This window comes from Halichoerus grypus, chromosome 5 (genome assembly GCF_964656455.1).
Source record: "Halichoerus grypus chromosome 5, mHalGry1.hap1.1, whole genome shotgun sequence".
Taxonomy (NCBI): domain Eukaryota; kingdom Metazoa; phylum Chordata; class Mammalia; order Carnivora; family Phocidae; genus Halichoerus; species Halichoerus grypus.
Genome location: NC_135716.1, coordinates 35,174,381 through 35,196,684, shown reverse-complemented (window position 1 = coordinate 35,196,684; position 22,304 = coordinate 35,174,381). Strand labels below are relative to the sequence as shown.

The 22,304-nt window shown below is 42.0% G+C and overlaps 1 protein-coding gene across 3 annotated transcripts in view; it reads left to right on the top strand.

Annotated features, from left to right (window-relative positions):
* The window catches only part of GRHL2 (grainyhead like transcription factor 2), a 156,656-nt gene that overhangs the window by 58,589 nt on the left and 75,763 nt on the right, over positions 1–22,304 (top strand). For all 3 annotated transcript variants that reach the window (XM_078072165.1, XM_036080154.2, XM_036080153.2), the window contains 3 exons: positions 6,563–6,618; positions 9,938–10,094; positions 14,477–14,588. In XM_078072165.1, coding sequence (XP_077928291.1) covers positions 6,563–6,618; positions 9,938–10,094; positions 14,477–14,588 — 325 coding nt within the window. The remainder of the gene's footprint in view (positions 1–6,562; positions 6,619–9,937; positions 10,095–14,476; positions 14,589–22,304) is intronic.

Here is a 22,304-nt window from a genome sequence, read left to right as displayed (position 1 = left end):
GAGAGGTTAAGAAACTTGCCAGAGGTCATACAGGTAATAAGCAAAAGAGTATAACTGATAAATACAAGTCAGGGAGGTATTAACACCTAGGATGTTTTTAGGAAACATGTAAAACTTAAGACATGGAAGGAAGAGTTTTTATAGAAAAATTATATAGTTGTAATAAGAATCAAAATGGAAGGAAGAGTTTTCTTATTCTGTACTATAATTTTGTTCAGTTAACATTAGTCTACCTAGCTGTATGAATAAAGGAGCACCAAAATCTCAGTGATTTAATACACTAAAAGTTTATTTCTTTTTAATAATAATCCTGATACATGTCTGTAGACCTCTTTTCTTATTAATGACTCAGGAATCCAGATTCCCTCCATTTTGTGACATTACCATCTCTATATGTGGCTTCTGGGTCACCCCCGCTGGGGAAGTGTGATCCTAAGACTTCAGACTGACTTGTAAATACTTTGACCTGGAAGTGACCTGTATCACTCTTGCTCATATTTCATTGGCTAGAACTAGTCAGATGGTCTTAACTAACTGCAAGAGGGCTGAGAAGTTTAGTCCTGTTGTGTACTCAGGAATAAGGAGAACTATATATGGGCAAACACCAGATATTTCTACCATGTATTTCATAATTCAACCCCTGGTATATTATTTGTCAAATTAACATAGTTTGCAGAGAATCCTGAAATGAAAGCAAAGAATGAGTATTTGTCATACTCAATAGGCATATGATTGATTTTATATTCATCTGTAGACTGATACTGGAAGTAATCCTGAATTTTAAGCCTGTCCAGCATGATTTTTAACTGGGAGTTCATTTCCTCCGACATATTTAAATAATAAAACCTTAATAAGAAAGATATGGCGTATTACACACACACACACACACACACACACAAATGGAATAATAAGCAATCATAAAAAAGGATGCAATCTTGTCATTTGCAACAACGTGGATGGACCTAGGGGGTATTATACTAAATGAAATAAATCAGTCAGAGAAAGACAAATACCATATGGTTTCCCTCATATGTGGAATCTAAAAAACAAAGCAAATGAATAAACAAAAAGCAGCATCAGACCTATAAATACAGAGAACAAACTATTGGTTGCCAGAAGGAAGAAAGGTTGCGGATAGGCAAAATGGTTGAAGGGGAGTGGGAGATAGAGGCTTCCAGTTATGGAATGAATAAGTCATGGGGATAAAAGGCACAGTGTAAGGGATATAGTCAGTGTTACTGTAAAAGTGTTGTATGGTGACAGATGATAGCTACACTTGTGGTGAGCAGGGCATAACATATATAGAAGTTGACTCACTATGTTATACACCTAAAATTAATGTAACATTGTGTGTCAACTATCCTCAGATAAAAAAAAAAATTAAAGAATAAAATCTTAAAAGTGTTGAATCAGGTACTAAATTGGAACATAGTTTCACTTGTGATTAATGCACTTGATTTTACTGTTTATTTTAAACATATGATATAGTGCATACGGTACCATCAGACGTCTATCATTTTATTATGGTACCATCAGACATCTATCATTTTATTACATCGGTTTGTTTTTGCATCAAGCAAAATTTTGGAAAATCCTTAGCATATACATTTTATGCTTTAGGAAGATTGAGATTTCTCTATGTGTAGTGAAATTTGATGAGATTGGATGACCCGTTATTCAGTCATAATAGTCATTTTCCCACCTCATGAATAAAATGGCTATGGAAACCCCACATCTATTAAAGCTGGTACTTTGCAGCACCATTTGATACTTTGATCACTCTTTCCTCGTAAAAATGCTCTTGGCTTCATGTCCACAGTTTCAGTTATCATGTATATCCTGAAGACTTTCAAATTTTTTTCTCCAGCCCAGTTCTTTCCTCTTTGCTCCAAACCTTTATATCCAACTGCATATGACCCTCCACCTATCCCCAATCTGATTTACAATCTTTCCTTGTGTTCTCCACCTTAGTGGGTAGCATCACCATCCTGGTTTCTTAAGAAACCAGGATATTTTCTTGATATTTTGCTCTCCCCTCATCATCCATTATCAATTCTATCAATATTACTTTCTAAATATCTCTCAAATCCATCCATTTGTCTCCATTCTGCTTTCACCATATTGGCCCGATCTATCATTATCTCTGGCCTAAAACGCTGCCTGCTTTTGTACACTGTACCGGGGATAATGTTTTTGACATGCTTATCTGATTTTGTCACCCCCCCCCCCACTTAAATCCTATTGCTTTTAGGATTAAGATCTAAATCTTTAACAGGTATACAATGCGTTGCATATTCTGCTTCTCCTTTGCCTTTCCCACCTCATCTTGTACCTCTTTCCTCCTTGTGCTCCCTGCTGTGGGCTCCATTCAGTTCTGTGAACCTGATATACTTCCTCTTGCCTCAGGACCTTTGTGCATGCTGCTCCATGTTCTAGAACTGTGCTGTATAATGCCATAGCCGCTGGCCACATGTGGCAATTAGAATTAAATAAAATCAAGAGTTTAGTTTCTCAGTCCCACTAATTACGATTTTAAGTGCTCATTATGACTGGTGGCTACCATATTGGACAATGAAGATACAGAACATGTCCATCTTCACACAAAACTCTATTGGACAACACTGTTCTAGAATATTCTTCGTCACCTCCCATACCCTTTGTCCTTTGTGACTTTCTCAGGGAAGCCCTCCCCGTCCTCCCTTCAGTTCCTAGTAGAGTCAGTTTTCTTTGTATCTAAGTATCCCAGCCAAAGACTACCATGAACACTTCTGTAATCAGGATTACATTTATTTAGCCTGCTTCAGCAGGGGACCCTTAGGGACAACTCAGTAAGACAGAGTTCGGAGGAGCTCTTCATAGTGTTTGGGCTTATACTGGGTAGGTGTTAAGGAGGGATTCTGTGACAGCCAGCTTTGGACTGGATATGAGAAGACACTGAGACAGCCTGGAAACTGGGTAACCATTGTTCAGGAGATGAGATGAGCACAGCAGGACTGAGGATGTCTTTGTCAAGAAAGCAGCAGTCCCTCAGAAGGAAAACACGTTATTCACTTTTGTGGCTGTGTTACTGTTTTCTGTGCTTCTGTTGGAAACATTCCTGTTGGCCTTGTCTGTGTGCCACAGTGGGACTGATTTTTACATTCTCAGTTGTGCTGTGCTCTCCTCTCCTAGGATTCTGTTGCTCTTCTCCAGAGTGTTTGCACATGGTTTGTAATTTTTTTAATGAATGACTTTTTAAGTAATGTGTTTCCTCTCCTAGACCAGAAGCTTCATGAGAGCAGAGGCCTCTTCTCTTTTGGTTCACTTTGGTACCCATAGCACCTAGCATGCTGCCTGATACAAAGTAGAGGCTCAGTCTTTACTGGAAGAGTGGATGAATGAATAAATGAATGATAAGACCTAAAAAAATTGGTGGCTGATCAAAGACGTGGAATCAGAAAATACCTGATTTTCTGACAGTTGAAGAATCATTTGTCTTTTTACAGTAGATTCTTAGCAGATGTCTCTTTCCTCACACCCAAGAAAAACACTAGAATTCTAATATTCAGAATTTAAATAGAACATTCAACTATTGCCTGATATCTCAAGTCCTTTTAGAGTAGTCTTTAAAATATATGTTATCATACCTTCTTTACTATCATTTTTCTCAGTCCAAATGAAGAAATGTATGGATGCATTATATCAAATTACAGTAAGGTAAAGTCATGTTGGCTTTTGGCATCCTACAAATTATATTAAAAGGTTTCCAAATAGTTGGTAACTGTAACTGGAATGACCCAAACATTTTTTTTTTTTTAAAGATTTTATTTATTTATTTGACAGAGAGAGAGAGAGACAGTGAGAGAGGGAACAAAAGCAGGGGGAGTGGGAAAGAGAGAAGCAGGCTTCCCGCCGAGCAGGGAGCCTGATGCGGGGCTCGATCCCAGGACCCTGGGACCATGACCTGAGCTGAAGGCAGTCGCTTAACCAACTGAGCCACCCAGGCGCCCCTGACCCAAACATTTTGACTGTGATTCTTAGTACTAAATCATGTAGGCCATATGACCCATCAATGTGATCAGGTCTCATAAAGGATTGTGATGTTTTCCAGGTGGAATAACTTTCTTTTTTTTAATTACACAGGCTATATAAAAGAATTAAGGATGAAATTTTAAGCTTGAAAAAAGCAATATCCACGTTGGTAACATGTCTACTATTTTTATTTTTTCATAGTTCTTGTCCCCATGCACTCATGTTATTAGAGTAAGATTATTTTAGTCAGCATACAGTTGACAGTCTCTTTGAATCTAAACAGTTGTGGTGTATCGCACCTTCTCACATCACCTGGGGGATTAGAACCATTGAATTTATAAGTCCACTATGTTGTAGTAGGCTAGCCTAACTTCAGGCTTCAGAGTTCTGTGGCATGGATGATAAATTCACTGAGGGCCACGTTTACTAATACTGGTTCACCATGTGTTGCTCTGGTTACTGCATATTCCTTCAAAGAAGACCTTGGAAGTGCATCTCCTCTATCTCTTCCTTAAATGCCCTTTTCATCATGCTACCCTCCTACTCCAAAATGTCCTAATTCTTTTTTTTTTTTTTTTTTCAAAATGTCCTAATTCTTAACTATACTAAATGTAAATACCTTTCATAGATCAGCCCTTTCCAATAGAACTTTCTGCAGTGATGGAAATTTTCCTTTGTTCTCTCTAATATAGTAGCCACTAGCCACGTATGGCAACTTACTTAAACCGTAGCCGGTTGCCTAAGGAACTAAATGTTTAGCCTAGATTTTTAGGTCCTCTCTTCATAATCAAATCAGGCCTATGTCCTTGGTCCCATGTACGTACCACATTTGTACCTATCATTTTGTCTTGACTCGTGTTGGTCCTCTTTCCGCTGGATGACTTTTTCTCAATTCCTTCATTTAATCCAGCTTCTCTGTAGCTTCCAAGGGTTAGAACAATCTCCACAATTTCTGTGAAATGTTCCTGTAATCTTGCTGACCTTCCTTCCCTGGCAACGGCCATTTTGTGCTTCTCCAGCTAGGACACCTGAATGAATGAATGAATGAATGATTCAAAATAGACTTTCACATCTAGTCATTTGCTGTATTTTACTTCCATTTGTTGTTGTTGTTGTTGCTTATGTGACTGTACTCATCTCCTCAACTAGTTTTTATATCTTTGAGGCCAGGACAGTGTTTTATATATTTTCTGTATTTCTCTTGGCACCAATCAGTTGGTGGAGCCCCAGAAAATTCCCATTGAATGCTTTGTTGATTGATTGATTGCAAAAGAAACACAAATCTGTATCTTAGATTCTTTGTCACGATTATTGAACTGGTCGACAAAATTTATGAAATGTTCCTGGGATGCACTTTGAAGGTCAAACCATTTCCTTGGATCCAGGAATTTATAAAACTGCAAAAAAAGAAGGTCATATATATGTACATATGAACTGTGAATTCTAGAGATGGTGATTAGGGATTGTGAAGAAAGTTTGAAAAATAGCAGTGAGTAACCCTTTCCTGAGAAAGAAACCTTTGAACTGCTGGTCAAAGAATAGAAGTTTATGTCTGAGAAATGAGAGGCAGGAAAATTGTTTCTTTGAAAGAGGTACTACAAAAAGGTCACGTGGGAGGACCAGGTGCGTGTGGTCAGTCAAGTGCTTTTTCATTCTGTTATATTCACTTTAGGATCAAGAGTTGGGGATTTTGTGCATCTGCTTTCGAAAGAGTTTTAAAATGTAGCAAACTGCATCCTACTTGCACTAAATCACAAATGGAGATCTCTGGATCCAAGCTTCATCGCGTGTAATACTAGGACTCAGAGTTTCCCTCCAAAACTTACTCTTATAATATTGTGATAATGATGATCTTAGAGAAGGGCACAGAATATGGTCAAGTGATTACTGTATAATAGAATTTAATACACACATATAGAGCTCACTATGTCCCAGGTACTGTACTTAGTACTTCATATCTGTTAACACATTTATGCCTCTAATCTCTAATGACTGTAAATGAACATTTTACAGATGGAGAAAATATGGTCCTTGCCTCAGTTTATACAGGTAGCAGGTAAAAGAGTCAGAACTTGATGCTAGATAGTCTTGCTCCAGAAACTATGTCCCTAGCCACTCTAAATACTGCCCTATGCTATGTATGCTATGTAGTCTCTCTGTAATCAGTGTTCCATTAACTCAGAATTTGTGACTTTTGGAATGAGCATTGGAGATAATAGGAAATGGAAGAGATGTTTTATATGTTTGAAGAAACGGGTTCCAGTACCTGCAGACACTTCTGGAAGACCTGCAGACGTGTGAATATGGACATGTGAATAATATGCAAAGCACAAATGCCTTTTCTGTTGAGTGTAATTCTCAGTGTGCAGGTGATACGCAAGTTCTGTGTACAAATGGTAACTATTTTCATTGTAGTTGAAAACACAATACTAAAAAATGTATTATCTTCCTTTCTGAAGTGAGGATAAAACAGTTTGGGCACATTTGTTGCCTTTTTTTTAATGATGACTTACCTATTCGTTTTAATTTTGATGACTTTTAAATTTTGCAGAAATTCCGGAGTGCTTCAGTTGGGGCTGAGGAGTACATGTATGACCAGACATCAAGGTAAGCTACCAGGAGATGCCCCTAGAAACTAATGAACTGATAACACTTTAAATGTACCCCCAAGTTATACTTTTGAACCTTTAAAAGAAAATTATTTTCTCTATACCGTGACTTCTGAATTACTGTTTCCAATCTTGCCCTGTATTCTGAGGCCTATGCCCTTTTTCTGTCCTTCTGTTGGTTAGATATCCCTTCTTAGGTGGTTCTCTGAATCTCAGACACATGGACCTCCAACACAGCATGTGAAAAAATGGAATTCTTTGCCGTTCTTTTTCTTTTCTTTCCTTCCTTCTCCCCTTCTTTCACATCTGTTCTGCTTTTATTTCCTGTTGTGGCTAATGATGTAACCATCCTCCAGCTACCCACTGTGGAGGTATAAAGATCTGCCTGACTTTTTGCTACATTTTCATCACACTTCCCAAGTGCTGAATGTTCTGTTACCTGTCCTGTCCCTTGCAACTTACTCTTGTTCAGGTTCTGAACTGTTGTGATATAACTGATCTTCCTGCCAACACTTTGTTTTCCCTTCTGTTCCACTGTACACGTATTTAGCTACCAGCTAAATATACTCTGGTGCCTTCCATGTACAAGCAGTGCGAGAGGTATGGGAATAAGATAGAACCCCTCCTTAAAAGAGGCCCCATAGACTTTTGGAGGGGACAAATGTAGTGATGGACAGTTGTAATACAATTTGCTAAGTGATGAGTCAGTCCTGCTACAGAGGTACATAAACAGAAAGCTGAAAGGACCTACAGGTCTCTGTGTGTGTGTTGGGGTTGTGGGGTGGGGGGACAAAGCTTGCAGGAAGGCGCATTTGAGCCACATGCTGAAGGACTGTGAGCAGGAGTTTTCCAGGGAAAGAAGGAAGATTAAGAACATTCCAGGTAGAGGGGGTAGACATTCAAAGACCTTGGTCATGATCGTGCCCATAGACTGGAGAGAATGGCAAGAAATGAATTGATCTCTCCCATTTCACAAAACTTATCAGTTATGTCACCATTTCAGAAAGGATTAAACACAAATTACTCATGAAGGTAGTCAGGGCCCTCTACGTGCTGGTCCCTTTTTACTTTAAACCTTGTGTCTCACCGTATTTCTTGCTCCTTTGCTGTTACATGTGTGGCCCTCCTCTGTTCTCTCTTTCTACCTGAAGTCCTCCTGATCCTTCAGGATCTTGCTCCAAGCTCAGGCTCCGCAGTCATCCTCCCCCAGATCATCTGAGTCAGAATTTCAGTGTGTGGTGTTTGTGAGTGGGAGGGGTGAGGTGGGGAACATAAAATTCCAAATCACCTTCTAAAATGTGGAAATACATATATAACTTGCATGCTATAAACCCAAATCACCATGTAATCAGCTGTCAGGCTGGTGAAAAGAGCTTTGACCTACCAGTCACTTGACCTGCCTTCTTGTTCTGCTGCTGTCATTGTCCACTGGAGTGAGCAAGTTTCTCAGCCTTCCTCACCTGTGAAATGAAGAAGGTGGTTTTATTTCCTGTGTTATGGATAGGTTTGGGGAGCATGAACTCCCCTAAATTATATTCAAAACCATTTCTGTTCATATGTGCTTTTTTCTGGGGAGAGGGTTCACAGCTTTTCATGTTTTTTTGTTTTTTTGTTTTTTTTTTTTACACACCCTGTGCCCTAGACAAGTTGCAAGCTGCTGATGTAGGTGATTCCTAATATCCTGTCCAGGTCTCAAATTTTATGATTCAGTGGCTGTATTGAAATTGCTTTTTCCAGGCAAAATGACAGTGAAATTGGTTCTGTCTTGAATGATTTATTTCCCACCCTGTTCTAAGATACATATTCTGGAATTTGCTTAGTTTATCAGCCTACGTGTAAGGTTTTTATCATGAAAAGAGGAATATTATTGTGCCTTTCCAGTTTCTTTCTCCTTATGAAAGTTACAAAAAATTAAATGTTGCAGAAATATTTAACATAGAAAATAAGAGTCTCCCATAATCTTCTAAGTAGACCATCTTTTTTTTTTTTTTAAAGATTTTATTTATTTATTTGAGAGAGAGAATGAGAGAGAGAGCATGAGAGGGGTGAGGGTCAGAGGGAGAAGCAGACTCCCTGCTGAGCAGGGAGCCCGATGCGGGACTTGATCCAGGGACTCCAGGATCATGACCTGAGCCGAAGGCAGTCGCTTAACCAACTGAGCCACCCAGGCGCCCCTAAGTAGACCATCTTAAGAGGTGAACTTTGAGGCATTTTTACACCCAGTCTTTCAAAGACTATGAAATTAAAGAGCTAAGAAAATAGGCCCAGTGAAGAGCTTCTGATGATTAAAAAAGTGCACAAAGCATTGGTTATTGGATTATCACTGTGAGCCATCTGGCAGTGTAGCAGAAATAAATATTTCTGAATTTATTAAACAAAAAAGATTGTGGTTCATACCTGTGGTTTATTTTAAATAATTGATACATTCTTCAGCATTGGGAAAATCAGTGTTTTTATTTTGTAAATTAAGTAATATTTAAAAAATATTAGGGAAATTGTAGAGCAGAGATGTACAAACTTTATCTGCAATGGGTTAGATAGTGAATATTTTAGATTTGGCACACTATACATCACAACTACTAAACCCTCCTGTTGTAGTGTGAAAGTAACAGTAGACAAGTCCTAAATGAACGAGCATAGCTGTGTTCCAATAAAACTTTATTTACAGTAATAGGCAGGGAGCTGGATTTGGCCAATGGATCAAACTTTGTTTGTAGATTCCTGATTTGGAGCAGTAGTGACCCTTTCATGAGTTCTTTTGCAGTCTTAAAAACAGAAAACAAAAAAACAACAATCTCTGTTATAGGAACTAGATTCTCAATAATGAATGTCTGAGTTTTAGATTTTCACATTCTGCAATGTTTTAAAGTGGGTTATAGCTATTTGCAACATCTTGGTGATACAAAAAGAGGGTTAAGTATAGGTATGAATTGAACGAAAGCTTTCACACATTTGGCTTGCTGCTAGCATGAAAGGGGCAAATTCTATCAATTCTTAAGCCTCAGGCATTACTGATTGCCATCCAAGACCTAACAGGTTCTCCTGGCACAGCCTTGCATAATTGGACAGGCACCTCATGGACTTTCTCCCCTTCTAAACCATCTGGTTTATGAGCCACTATTAGAAATGTTGTATACATTGTATTAGCTGTGACCTTTGGTTTGGTCGCATCTCTTTTGCCAAATGCTGTGTTTTGTCTCTGAAGTAGACTAAATATTGGTTAATATTCATACAAAATGCTCTAAATGTGAAATTGATTAGGAAGGCAGAAATGTCCAAGCAAGTCAATCTGACCTCTGTTTGTTTTCTGTTCACAGTGGCACATTTCAGTACACCCTGGAAGCCACCAAATCTCTGCGTCAGAAGCAGGGGGAGGGCCCCATGACCTACCTCAACAAGGGACAGTTCTATGCCATAACGCTCAGCGAGACTGGGGACAACAAATGCTTCCGACACCCAATCAGCAAAGTCCGGGTATGAGCCTCATTTCTCAAATAAAGTGCAGAGGGATCACATGAAGGGAATTGCTACCTCGCAGTCTTGTGGAAGGGCGTGGAAAAAATTCCAAAATAAATAATTCTAGAACAAATGTCAGAGAGTTGGAGCAGGAAAACTTACTGGCTTACAGTTTATCATTTTAATCAGTAACCAATAAATGCCAGGGAGGGGACATGGTTGGGACACGCTTTCTGACTGTATCCAAGGAATTTTCCCAGCTTCCTTCATTGCCTTTGTGCTACCTAGTTGTTGTTCTTGTTTTCAGTCAATTGATCTTAATTTTTCAAGCAAGTAGCTATAAGTCAGAGCTTATTTGTGGGCAGGGAAAGAGCTGCTGCTGTCTTCCATATGGGAGGATGTGATTTATTCTGTGTCCCTGGGTCCTTTGCAACTTGGTTAAAAAAGCCTTCTGCAACCCAGTGCTTGCTTACTCAGGAGTCAAGTGAGGCATGATATGATCCCTACCAGGACTGACTTGGTGGAATTTTCACCTTCATGAGTGTTAGTTCTGTTTGTGGGAAATGGAACTGTGCTGGAAGCCTACCAGCTTCTGGCATTCTTGCTGCTGCCAACAAGGGAGGAAACTGGTAATCCTTCTCTACTGAAATGGAAAATCATAGCACAGCTCTCTGCTGAAAAGAGGTTGAAGGGCTTTCCTGCCCTATTGTACAATGATTTATTTTACACGCTGTGTGCATGGTGCCCACCCCACCTTATTTTGTCCGTAACTACCGCCTCCTAAGCTCTTCAGCACATTGAGAAGAATGCGTGCTGTGCCTAGAGCATAGTGAGTTTACCCCCATCCCCGACTTCCCTGCAAAGGTAACAGAGGAGGTAGAAGAGGAAGAAGAGTATTTGGTCACCTGCTGGCCAGCTTGTCTGTTACTAGCTTTACGTAAAGCAATTTCAGTGGTGATCTCTGAGACAGCTGGGTTTTCTGGCTTTGTTTCAGTGAGAAAGATAAGGAAGGATTGCTGCTCATTTCTCAGTCCAGCAATTCTTCCTCCCTCCAAGCCTGTCCCCGTCCCAGATCAGAGCTGTAGGAGGCAGGGCAGTTGAGAGTGAGAGGAAGATGTGGAGCTCATGTCCCACCCAAGGCTGAGCCCGTTGCAGGTGGAAAGGTGCCTGGTTGTTGTTTGCCTGCCAGGGGGAATTGGTGTGTTCCTACCCTGTGGTCAAGGCTGTGGTGGAAGGATGCTTTCCTCCTCCTCCTCTACCTCCTCCTCCTCATCTTAATGATGGAGGGATATAATAATAATAACCATAATAGTAATAACAGCAATAATGGCAGAGAGATGCCATAATAATAACAACAAGAGCCACAAAATAACAAGTAATATTTATTGGTATATCTTCCATGTGCCAGGCACTATGTTAAGTGCCATATATCTAGCAATTCATTTGAAACTGAAACTGCCTATGAAATAGGCACTATTTTTATAATATTACAGATGAGGAAACTTGGCCTTTTAGAGGCTAGTAACTGGTCAAGGTTACACAGCTAAAATGTGAAGGAACCAGGATATAGCCCAGGCAGTCAGATTCCTGGATTTATTCCCTTAAACACCAAGGTACACTGTGTTGAGTCACATGGAGGGCTAAAAGCTAGAGGCATTTTAGCCTGGGATCCACCTCTGGATATATATGCCAGACTTCACACCCCTACACCCTCACATGTGGGTGCCTGGTAAGAAGACTCTGGATAAACCTACTTTTTAAAAAACAGTTCTGTAAATTACAAGGAAGCATATAACTCATAGACACCCTCTTAACAGCACCATTTCAGCACCCTGAAAAGATGATGGATGGTTTGCATTCTAAGGCCATGACAGTAGTTTTGAGTACAGAGACTTTTCCAAGAATTCTGCTTCATTGAAATCATGTAAATAATTTATTATGGAAGTTTTCTTTCCATCTGTTTCATTTTGGCTAAAACAAGCCATCCTTTCTTAAGGACTTCAATCTAACACCCTTGGAGAGTTAGAATGATGCCTCTCAGAGGGGATCTTTCTTACTCCTCAGCTCTGGGAGAGCAAGCAATCTGGAGGAAAGAGGGGTACACTTGGAACTTACCTGCATTAATTTTGGAGCACAGTGTTTCATTCTGAGTTGAAGCACATATGCTTGGTAATAGCATTTTCAAACTGCCTTTCTTTTTATCACTGAAGACATAAACTTACAGACTGAGAATATGCCATTACTTAGGCTAAGATAGTCGTTTGCTAGAAAAAAAATTATCTGTTATTTTTATTTTGGAACAGAAAGAAAGAAACACTAGGAGGCCACGCAATGAGCTTCTACATATACAGTAGTCCCTGCCCCCTTATGTGTGGGGAATACATTCTAGGGCCCCCCAGTGGATGCCTGAAACCATGGATGGTACCAAGCCATATAAATGCTATGGTTTTTCCTCTACATACATCTCTGTGATAAAGTTTAACTTATACATTAGCACAGTAAGCGATGAACAACAACAGTCATAAAATAGAACAGTTATAACAATGCACTGCCATGAAAATTATGTGACTGTGGTATCTCGGACTCTAAATATCTTATTGTACTGTACTCACCCTTCTCATGATGATGTGAGATGATAAAATACCTATGTGATGAGATGCAGTGACATGAATGATGTGGCCATTGTGACCGTAATGTTAGGCTACTACTGACCTTTGGATGATAGATCAGAAGGCACTCATCTGCTTCTAGGTTATGGTTGACCAAATGTGGGTAACCGAAACCACGGGTAAGGGGGCAACTGTAAGTGGCAAAGTTTGAGGCAGGGGGAGAGAGAAGAATGAAGAGCTTGTAGCTCATAGTTCCGTGAGCCCAGAAGCGGTTCCCCTTCTTGTCATTTCTCCATACCTTGGAGGTTCACGCTGCTTGTGAATTCGAATGATATGGATACATATTTCTAAACTAGTTTTCCTAACAGACGTCTGCTTTCTTGTGTAACAAATGTTCGCACATACTTTGGGAAGAAGCCAGATTTTGAATGGACAGTACACCTGCAAGCATGTATATGGTATCTGTTGTTTGTCAGGCAGCAGGGCCTCTGTCCTTATCCTCTTTGAGTTTGAAGTCAATGGGAAGACATTGCTCTCAACTGAATAATTAAAACTAATTAAGTAAATGACTTCAAGTGTGCAAAATGCTACAAAGAAGTTATTAAAGAATGAGAGTCAATGAAATATTCTGGAATAGTAGGAAAATGTCTAAGAAATATTTTAGCTTTGGAATAAGAAGGAGAGCCGGTACCCCTGATACTGCAGTTGTAGGGATTTTTGGGGTTTGTTTGTGTTGGTAACTTCTCCATCTCATAAGCGATAGCCAATTAATGTGTATTTAGTTTAATGAGGGTTTTTATAATTTAGAACCAAAACGGGCTTTGGATTCTTATTTCTACAAGATGTAATTAGTTTCTCAAGCAAGTACATCCAAATTGTGTTGAAATAAATAAAATAGTTGACCTTGTCTCTTTTGGTCTGTGAAATATCTGTAGCTTAGATCTGTGTTCCTCAGTATGAACTCATCTTGTAGTATTTCTCTCATTACCTTAGTATTTCTCTCATTACTCCCGTATTTCAGCCTGAGGCACTTAATTAGGCTAGAAACAGATGCTTGCTTCTTTACAAAAGGTGCCAAATTCTACATTTAAGAATACAAAATTTCAAAAATGTGTTTGTTTTCAGTACAAAAAAAAGATTTTTTGGTATTCCCACTCACCTCACAAAACAATAAACGTGCTCTTAGTTAATTTGGTTGTTTATGACTCATGGTAAAAATGATGTGGGGAGCGCCTGGGTGGCTCAGTGGGTTAAGTGTCCAGCCTCAGCTCAGTCTTGATCTCAGCTTGGTCTTGATCTCAGGGTCATGAGTTCAAGCCCTGCATTAGGCTCCATGCTGGGGTGGAGCCTACTTAAAAAAAAAAAATGATGTAGGATTCTTTTTTCTGTGTTCTGTTCTCATTCTCCAAGCATTTTTTTTTTTTTTTTTTTTTTTTTAATTGCGAGAGAGAGAATGAGAGAGAGAGAGCATGAGAGGGGGGAGGGTCAGAGGGAGAAGCAGACTCCCTGCCGAGCAGGGAGCCCGATGTGGGACTCGATCCCGGGACTCCAGGATCATGACCTGAGCCGAAGGCAGTCGCTTAACCAACTGAGCCACCCAGGCGCCCCTCTCCAAGCATTTTTTAAGTGGGCCTGTTTTTACACCAAAACCGTACAGCTGAGCTTGTCTGGGCTTTTGTCAAGCAACCTTATAGAAACACAGCTCTGGTAGAACTGCCGGAAGTGGAGGCTGTGAAGGAAGCAACCGAGGCACCCAACAGAAAGTAAGATGCATGGTTCTCCCTTCTGCAGAGCGTGGTAATGGTGGTCTTCAGTGAAGACAAAAACCGAGATGAACAGCTGAAATACTGGAAGTACTGGCACTCCCGACAGCATACGGCAAAGCAGAGGGTCCTTGACATTGGTAAGTTGACCTTGACCTCCCTGTGCTGTCTTAGGTAAACTGACATGTCATGATGCCAAGGAGAGCCCAGCACACAACTCACAGCTGGGACCCACATAGCTCTTGGGAAGATGTGCCAGGCACTAGTCTGGGCACTTTTCCTTTGTTAGTACATTTAGTACAAATTAGGTGGAGACAGCAAAATCAGGCCAAGCTGAGTGCAAAGCACTGTTTGTTCTATGGAAGCCAGCTGTGACTCGTATAATAATAGTGGTACATTTGGATTTGCAAGGACTATGTCAGTTTCTAAAATATGTTTCCATGCCCTCCTGTGTTTGGGCCTAGTGGCCAGTCCGGCAGACCAGATGAACTCTTACCCCCATGACATGAGTAACCTCAGGATCATTTGTCTTTAAGGTACTAGTGAAAGTCATATGACTGGAAAGTGGGTTCTGGTTCTCTGATTCTCCATGTAGTGTCCCTTCAGCTCCAACACAGGCCTGTTGCTGCTAGAACTAGGTGGTCTGGCAAATGAAACCTTTGAGAGATCTTTTCCAGCAGTAGAGGCAGAACGGCCCTGGCAAGTCCATTTTCTGGACTCTGTATATTCTTAAACACCAGGTCTGTTCTCTAGAGACCAGTAGTCCCCTGGGTGGGACTCAGGGTTTGGCCAGGAAGGTAGAGCCCATGCCAAGTGGTCCCATGGAGGGAATTTGTTGCAAAGATTGGGAGGGCTGAAGGCACCGTGAGGCAGTCCAGAGATGAGCAACAGCAGGAGTCTGCTGCTATTAGCTGTAGGCCTGGAGGATCAAAGAGAGGAGGTTGTGGGTGTTGGGGGAGCCACCCAGCAAGAGCTCGAGCCATAGTGGGGGCTGCCTCAGCAGGAGCTGGGACCACAGACGGAGCAGATTTGCAAGAGGAGGAAGAACCACAGAGGAGTCACTGCCAGACACACCTCTCAAAGAATGCCAAGAGGGAGGAGGAGAAGGAATGCCCGGTCTTCTCCCTGTGCCCCACACTCCCACCAGTGCTTCCCAAGGGCCAAATTTACCCTGAAGCCATTGGGTACATGATCCTCGCAAATGCGGTTTGCAGGAATCAACCTCTGGGAAGTCAGGGATGAATCGTAAAGTTTCTAGAGATTACTTAAAAACCCTGACAGTAATATGTGTTTCTCAGTAATTTTAACACTTTCTATGCTGTTTTTTTAAGAAATAAGTAATTTCTCATCTGTGGGCTTTCTTACCTCATTTTGCAGACCAAGAGGCTGCAGTCCCAGTGAGTGTAGGCAAAGTAAAGGTCTCCATCATGTTGGGTATCAGAAGGCATTCTGATACCTGAGCCCTTACACGGTATTACTGAGCCATTGCTTTGATTTCGTACACACTGCGATGATTGTTTTTTTTTAGACCTTCCATCTCACCCTTGCCAAGGTCCCTTGACCAATGGCAGAGAGGTTAGTGATTACGTTAGGGTGAGAGACTCACCATAGAACATATTGAAACTAATTGTTGGTTTATCCTGCAAGATGGTTACACCTCTCCTTGCCCCAGTGCATGCACACACACACACACACACACACACACCCCTCCTATTAACTAGTCAAACATATTTATCTAATAAACCAGGAAACTGAGGCCCAGTGAGGCTCACTGACCCACTTTTCCAAGTGACTTATCCTCAGATAATCAGTGCAAGAGCTAGGATAAGACAATCTTCTTCACCCAGCTCATACACAGAACCTACAAGATCGATTGACTAGGACAAGGGGTTGGGGATACTTGCCTTAACCTGCTTTGTAGCCAATCTGCATAGAGCAGAGGAACAATTTTATTTTATTTGAAAAGTTAGCCTTATAATTATTACCCAAGAAAATGAGAGGAGCAATTAAATAGAAATATGGACTAGGTCCAAATAAGGCAAATAATAAAAGCATTTTACTGGCTTACCTGTTGGTTCAACTTTGATATTGTTATAAGGTTTACTTTTCTTAGACCAGAATGATTTCTCAGCTCTCACAGGACTTCACTTCTTATCTCTCTTCTTGATCGCCTCTTGCCTGCCTTCGGACTTTCCCTATAACCCTTTACACATGCATTTGCACACATATGCACACACATGATTTATCTTTGAGATTTAGTTACTAAGAAGCTTTGTGGCTCCTTGGGCTGCCTGCTCTGAACCCACACCTGAGGAGTATTAAATCAGTCCCTTAGCTTCAAAGGACAAATTGATTTTTCTAACCACAACCTCGACCTGACAGCTACTCACAGAGGATGAGGAAATATGCAAAAATCTTATAGAATTCATTCCTTTACTAGACTTACAAAAAAATCAAACCATGTGTTCCTCTGCCGGTGGATGGTTAATGCCATCTCCAAAATAAAGAGGGAGCTGATGCTGGGCTGGTGTGTACATCTGTTTGTGGTGCACCGTGAGCAGGTAGCTTTGGAGTGCGGTGCTGAGGACGTTGATGAAGGCCCCACCTTGCTTCTACCAGGGGTTAGCAATGCCTGCTGACAGTGGAGGGAGGCTGAAGGGTGCATGTGCCATGTAGTTGCCAGCGTGGGTCGAGAACCTTCTAGTAGCCTAAAGAAAAAAAGGAAGAATCCAACGTTTTAAAATATATTACCTTTCTTAACTTCCATGAAGCTGGAGGTTACAGTCAGGGCTTATGGTTGCAGTTTCCAAATCTCCACCAGTCACTATGGTCACCAAGTTCAACTGGGCCCTCTAGGTAGTGACCTTGAAGCTGAAGTTAAAGACTGAGATAGGGCCCCTTTCGCTAAAGCGGAGATTCATAACCTGTGGTCTTCAGAGTCTGTGGGTGGACTTAGTGGATCCTCCAGCTCCTCAAGTTCTTAACAACACAGTTTTGTCTGTAGAGGTGTGCGTATTCTTTCTTCTCATTTTTCAGGGTTCCTGGGATAACCAGCCCTCCTCCAGCTCCCTGCCTCTCTACCTCCACTCCAAGCAAAGCCCAGTGGAGCTTTCACCTCTCTTCGTATCTTTCCTTATTCTGCATCCCCTCAGCATTCATGGTCAAGGATTGCTCTGTTGTCTCTTGTACCCTGTAATGATGGCTGGCGAACATTCTACATCTTTCCTGCCATACATTTATCTCACTTGGATTAGAATGTTGGTTGCTCTTCAAGGCTGCTCCTCATCTCCCACATACTTCTGATCCTTTGAGTAGCTCCTACCAACCGGTAGTGCTGGTGGTTGCCAAATGGGGAGAGGACCCTCAGTGTCCCTGAAGGAGTCCTTTCTGTGGGTCTGTGCAAAGGAGAGTGGGAGCCCGAGGGCCTAGGGTGCAGAGAAGCAGGCTGCTCCTCAGAGCACGTGGAGCCTTGGCTCCCAGGTTCCTTGTATCCTGATTGGAGTTCACGTGAGGCTGTGCTTGCATCACGCCAAGCACGGCTCTCCTTGGGCAGATCCTCGCACATTACATGGTTTGTTCCCTCACTTTTTGTAGGTCTTTGCTAGTCACCTTATCAGAGACCTTCCCTGTCACCTTACCTAAACGGCACACCCTCATCACTCTCCAGCCCTTTTACCTTTATTATATTGCAGAGCGTTTATCACTACCCTACATGTTACTTATGTATATATATTTCTGTTTCTCATTGTGCCCAACTAGAAGGTAAAGCCCATGAGGGCAGACCCTTGTCTGGTTTAGCACAGGGCCTGAGACATAGTGAGCTGTCAATAAATATTTCCTAAATGAATGACTGACCGAATGAATGAAGAAACGTGTGGATAAAACTCTTACTATACTGAGAGAAGGCAGGCCACTGGAGGGAATGAACTGTATCTTAATAATACTCATGTATTCCTTGTCTTCTGTGTACTAGGCTCTTTCTATATATCATATATAAACATTTTGTCCTTCGTCCTCAAAACAACTCATTTTGTTGTTTAAAAACTGAGGTGGTGAACGGTAAAGAATTTTACCCAAGGTCATGTACCTGGTAAGGGGTGTCGGTGGGATGGAAACCCAGGAGTGCCTGAGTTTGCACTCCTTGTTTTTTATTATTCTCTGTCCTCGCTCCACTGTACATCCTCTTTGTATGGCAACCCCTAGGTAGGTCTTGGCCCCACTAGGCCCTGATGACTTGTAGAGTGACTGCAGACATCCATGACCTGACCTTGTGCTGATGTACTGCTTCTCCCCACTGTGCTTTCCTTTCCAGACATTGAGAACGTTTTGCAATCTGGGGGGGTGGGACTCTTGGCTGCTGCTAGTTCTGACATTTCTGAAAGCCAGTTCAGCCATGTGGTTCTTGTACATTAGGCCTTAAACTATTTTGTTTGGGGGGAGGGGGGAAGGAAACATAAGCAATTAGTTCTTACTTGATAAAAGTAAAACAAACAGACCTTGGCCCTAGTGGCCCCTGCTGCTTTTTCAGAGCACACGAGCGGAGTTCTCCAAGCCTCACAAGTTCTTTCTTGTGAGCTCGTTGAAGAACAACAATTACGCCAGGTCATAAATGAGTTTACATTCTGCAGCCCAAGGAGCATTCCTGCACCAATTAGACCTCAGACCTCCTGTATGGCAGAGCCACTTAGATTGTTTCTGTTGTTTGCTCGTCCCTGATTGTGGACGTCCCTTTTTAAGGACACGGAGTTAGTGCTGGTCCCATGTTAGTTCCCATGCCTTGCAGAAAGGCATAATTACTCCATATTCATTCAGCAAATAGGCCAGACCCTTCGTTAGGGACTAGTGATTCAGAGGTAATTAGGACAGAGCCCCTGTCCTTAAGCTGCTCGAATCTGGAGGCAAGACGATGAGTGGCTAAGATGTCACACAGTGAGTGGCGTCTTGGAGGAGCGCTTCCCTGAGAGGTGTTTCTGAGACCCTTCTGAAAGGACGACAAGAGTGTGTGAGGTCAACAAGGTGGGGGAGGGTGCTGCAAGCTAAGGAAACAGCACATGCTCATATAGGAACCAAGGCAGAAGAACCAAACTCAGATTGGCAGATAAATTTTATCAAGTCTGATGAAATTGTTAGCATAAATGGCAGGGGGTGGAAACTGTCATAGGTACTGGTGAGAGTGTTCCTTGATTGAACTAATACGGACAGTAAGGTGAAGGAAGGAAGTCCTGAGTAAATGAGGTTGAGGGGCTAAGAAAGAAGGGTTTAGTAGCTGTAGAAGGGCTTGCTTTTTAAAGAGGAATCGTAGGGGCGCCTGGGTGGCTCAGTCGGTTAAGTGTCTGACTCTTGGTTTCGGCTCAGGTTGTGATTTCCGGGTTGTGAGATCGAGCCCTGCTTTGGGCTCCGTGCTGAGCATGGAGTCTGGGGGAGATTCTGTCTCCCTCTTCCTCTGCCCCTCCCGCTTGTGCTCTCTTTCTCTCTCTAAAATAAATAAATAAACTTTTAAAAAATAAATAAATAAAGGGGAATCGTAGGGTGAAACTCCAGGCCTCCTTTGGTACCGGCTGAAACTCCAGGCCTCCTATGGAGGCTAGTCAAGCCTAGCGGGGTATGTGGGGTCCAGGCCCTGGAAGGCTGTAGGCAGTAGAGGGCCATTGACTCGGGCCACCCGTGTCCCAGCAGCAAACCTGCCCTGACTCGTGCCACCCGTGTCCCAGCAGCAAACCTGCCCTGCAGGCGGAAAGCTTGGGAAGTGCTGTCTCAGGATCTTCACAGAGGAGCATCACCACGGCCACATCACAGGTGTTGAGGGTCATTAAGCTCAGGGGTTTCTCCCTTGGCTGCTTTAACACTATCTTGGCTCCGTAAAGTCTTGTTGTATAGTTTTATTGGGGAGATATTCAAATGTGTGTGTGTGTACTTTTTTATATTGAGCTGTAGCATGCATGCATTGTTTTTAGTTAATCCATGTTTTTCTATTGTTGAACCGAGTGGATTTTAGAAATCCAAGAGTACGTAAGAGAGGGATAATAAAAATTGTACCTGTGTGTTGTCATTCATCCAAGCGGGGGTATTCCATTTGTACATCAGTCTTCCCAGATTGCTGATAAGGACAGATGGAGGGGAGTGTGCAGAAATAACAAGCAAATAGATACTGTAACGAAATGACATTTTTCTGTAATGAGTTGCAGGACTTGAATTCAGAGGCTTTGGATAACCGTTGAGGTTTTTGGCAGCACTGTTGGTGTGACATGATATCTGCACTGCAGAGAGGTGATTCCAGGCCAGCATGGAGGATGGGGTGAAGAGAGGGAGAGACGGGCAGTGGGAAGACCAGTCGGAGCCAGGTGAACGATGGAGTGCACCCAGAGGAGTGCATTGTAAGCGGGGGATACAAAGTTATCCCAGGAGCAAGAGACAAATTCTAGAACTGATAGATCCTCTGTGATGACTGGCTTTGGAGATGAAGGAGAAGTAAAGGATCACAGAAGAAAAGTGCGGCCTTGCTAGTTAACTAAATGGGTGCCCTGCTCCTAGGTAGGGGTGGCAGGAGGAGGGACACGGCCGGGAACGGCAGGTTGGCCAGGGGCTGTGTTCAGCCAGGGGCAGGATGACGTTGAGGCACCATCTATACACAGAGTAGGTGGGACTTACCCTCGACTCGCCTGCACCACGGGCTTATCCAGTTTTGCACAGTGTGAGCCATGTAACAACATATTTCCAGTGAACCACAAATGACAAAATGAACTGGACTACATATCAAGCTTCCTCAAGCAGTGGATAATTCCAAAACCACTCTCTGGGGAAGGCACATTTTTCTCTTTGTTTCCTTTCAAGGAGGGAAGGAAAGTTAGAAGAGGTTCAACAACTAAAATTAACTTTGTAGAATGAGAGCCAGAAGCTACGATAGATAAAATGAAGCACATTCACATATAATTTCTCTCTTCTGAACAGAATTAAGACTTACTTTACTACCTTACAATGCAGATGTTCCAAAATAAGAACCGTGTGGTTTTTGTCTTTTCGCAGTGGGTGGCGTGGATTGTCATGTAATGACGCTGATACCACAAGCAACATCAGAATAAGCCTCCTTACTTTACGGTCACATCCAATGAACCATTATCGATATAAATTTGTAGTTAATTGTGAAACCGACTATTTGCGCTTTATTCCGTCTCTGTCTTCAGTTTTGATTTGCAGTAATCTTTCCCTGTATGTGGGATGTGTCAGTTATGTTGTTACTATTAATCCTGTAGTTTTCCATGGTAATTAGCAGGCAATTATAGTTCATCTTTGATTATTAGCATGTGATTATCGGATTTTCATCTGTGCCCTCATGCAAATCTCTTTCTTTAGAGCCAATTTTTAAATACCAGTTTTATGTTAAGGTAAAGCTTTTCTTGAAAACTTTAGTTCCAACGAAATGGAAACATTTCTTGAAGTTTAGTTCTCAAGACCTTTCAGAAGACTCTCCAGCACGGAATTTTGCTGTGAAGTCCAGGCCTGGGAGCTCTCTTCAGTCTGGAATCATATTCCACTTTCAGATAGGAATTGTGATTAAAATTAAGTAACATGATTTATTTTTTCCCCTCTCTTTGAGTTTTCTAGAGGAGGCTGGCTTCAGATGTGCCCTACAGGGGTGCTTTCTTGCAGGTTTTATCGCCAACCCTGGGCTGGGCCACCCAGCGCTGTGCAGAAATGTGGGAGGGTGAAGATTTGGGTGGTGGGTGGGAGACAGCTGCTGCCTCTCTGAGGGTCGGATGAGGTCACGTAGCCAGGTCATCTGCGCACGGTCGAGGCCTAGGAGACAAGAGTGCCCTACAGCTTGCCTTTCTCTTGGCTAGGGTGTCCCACCTGCCCTT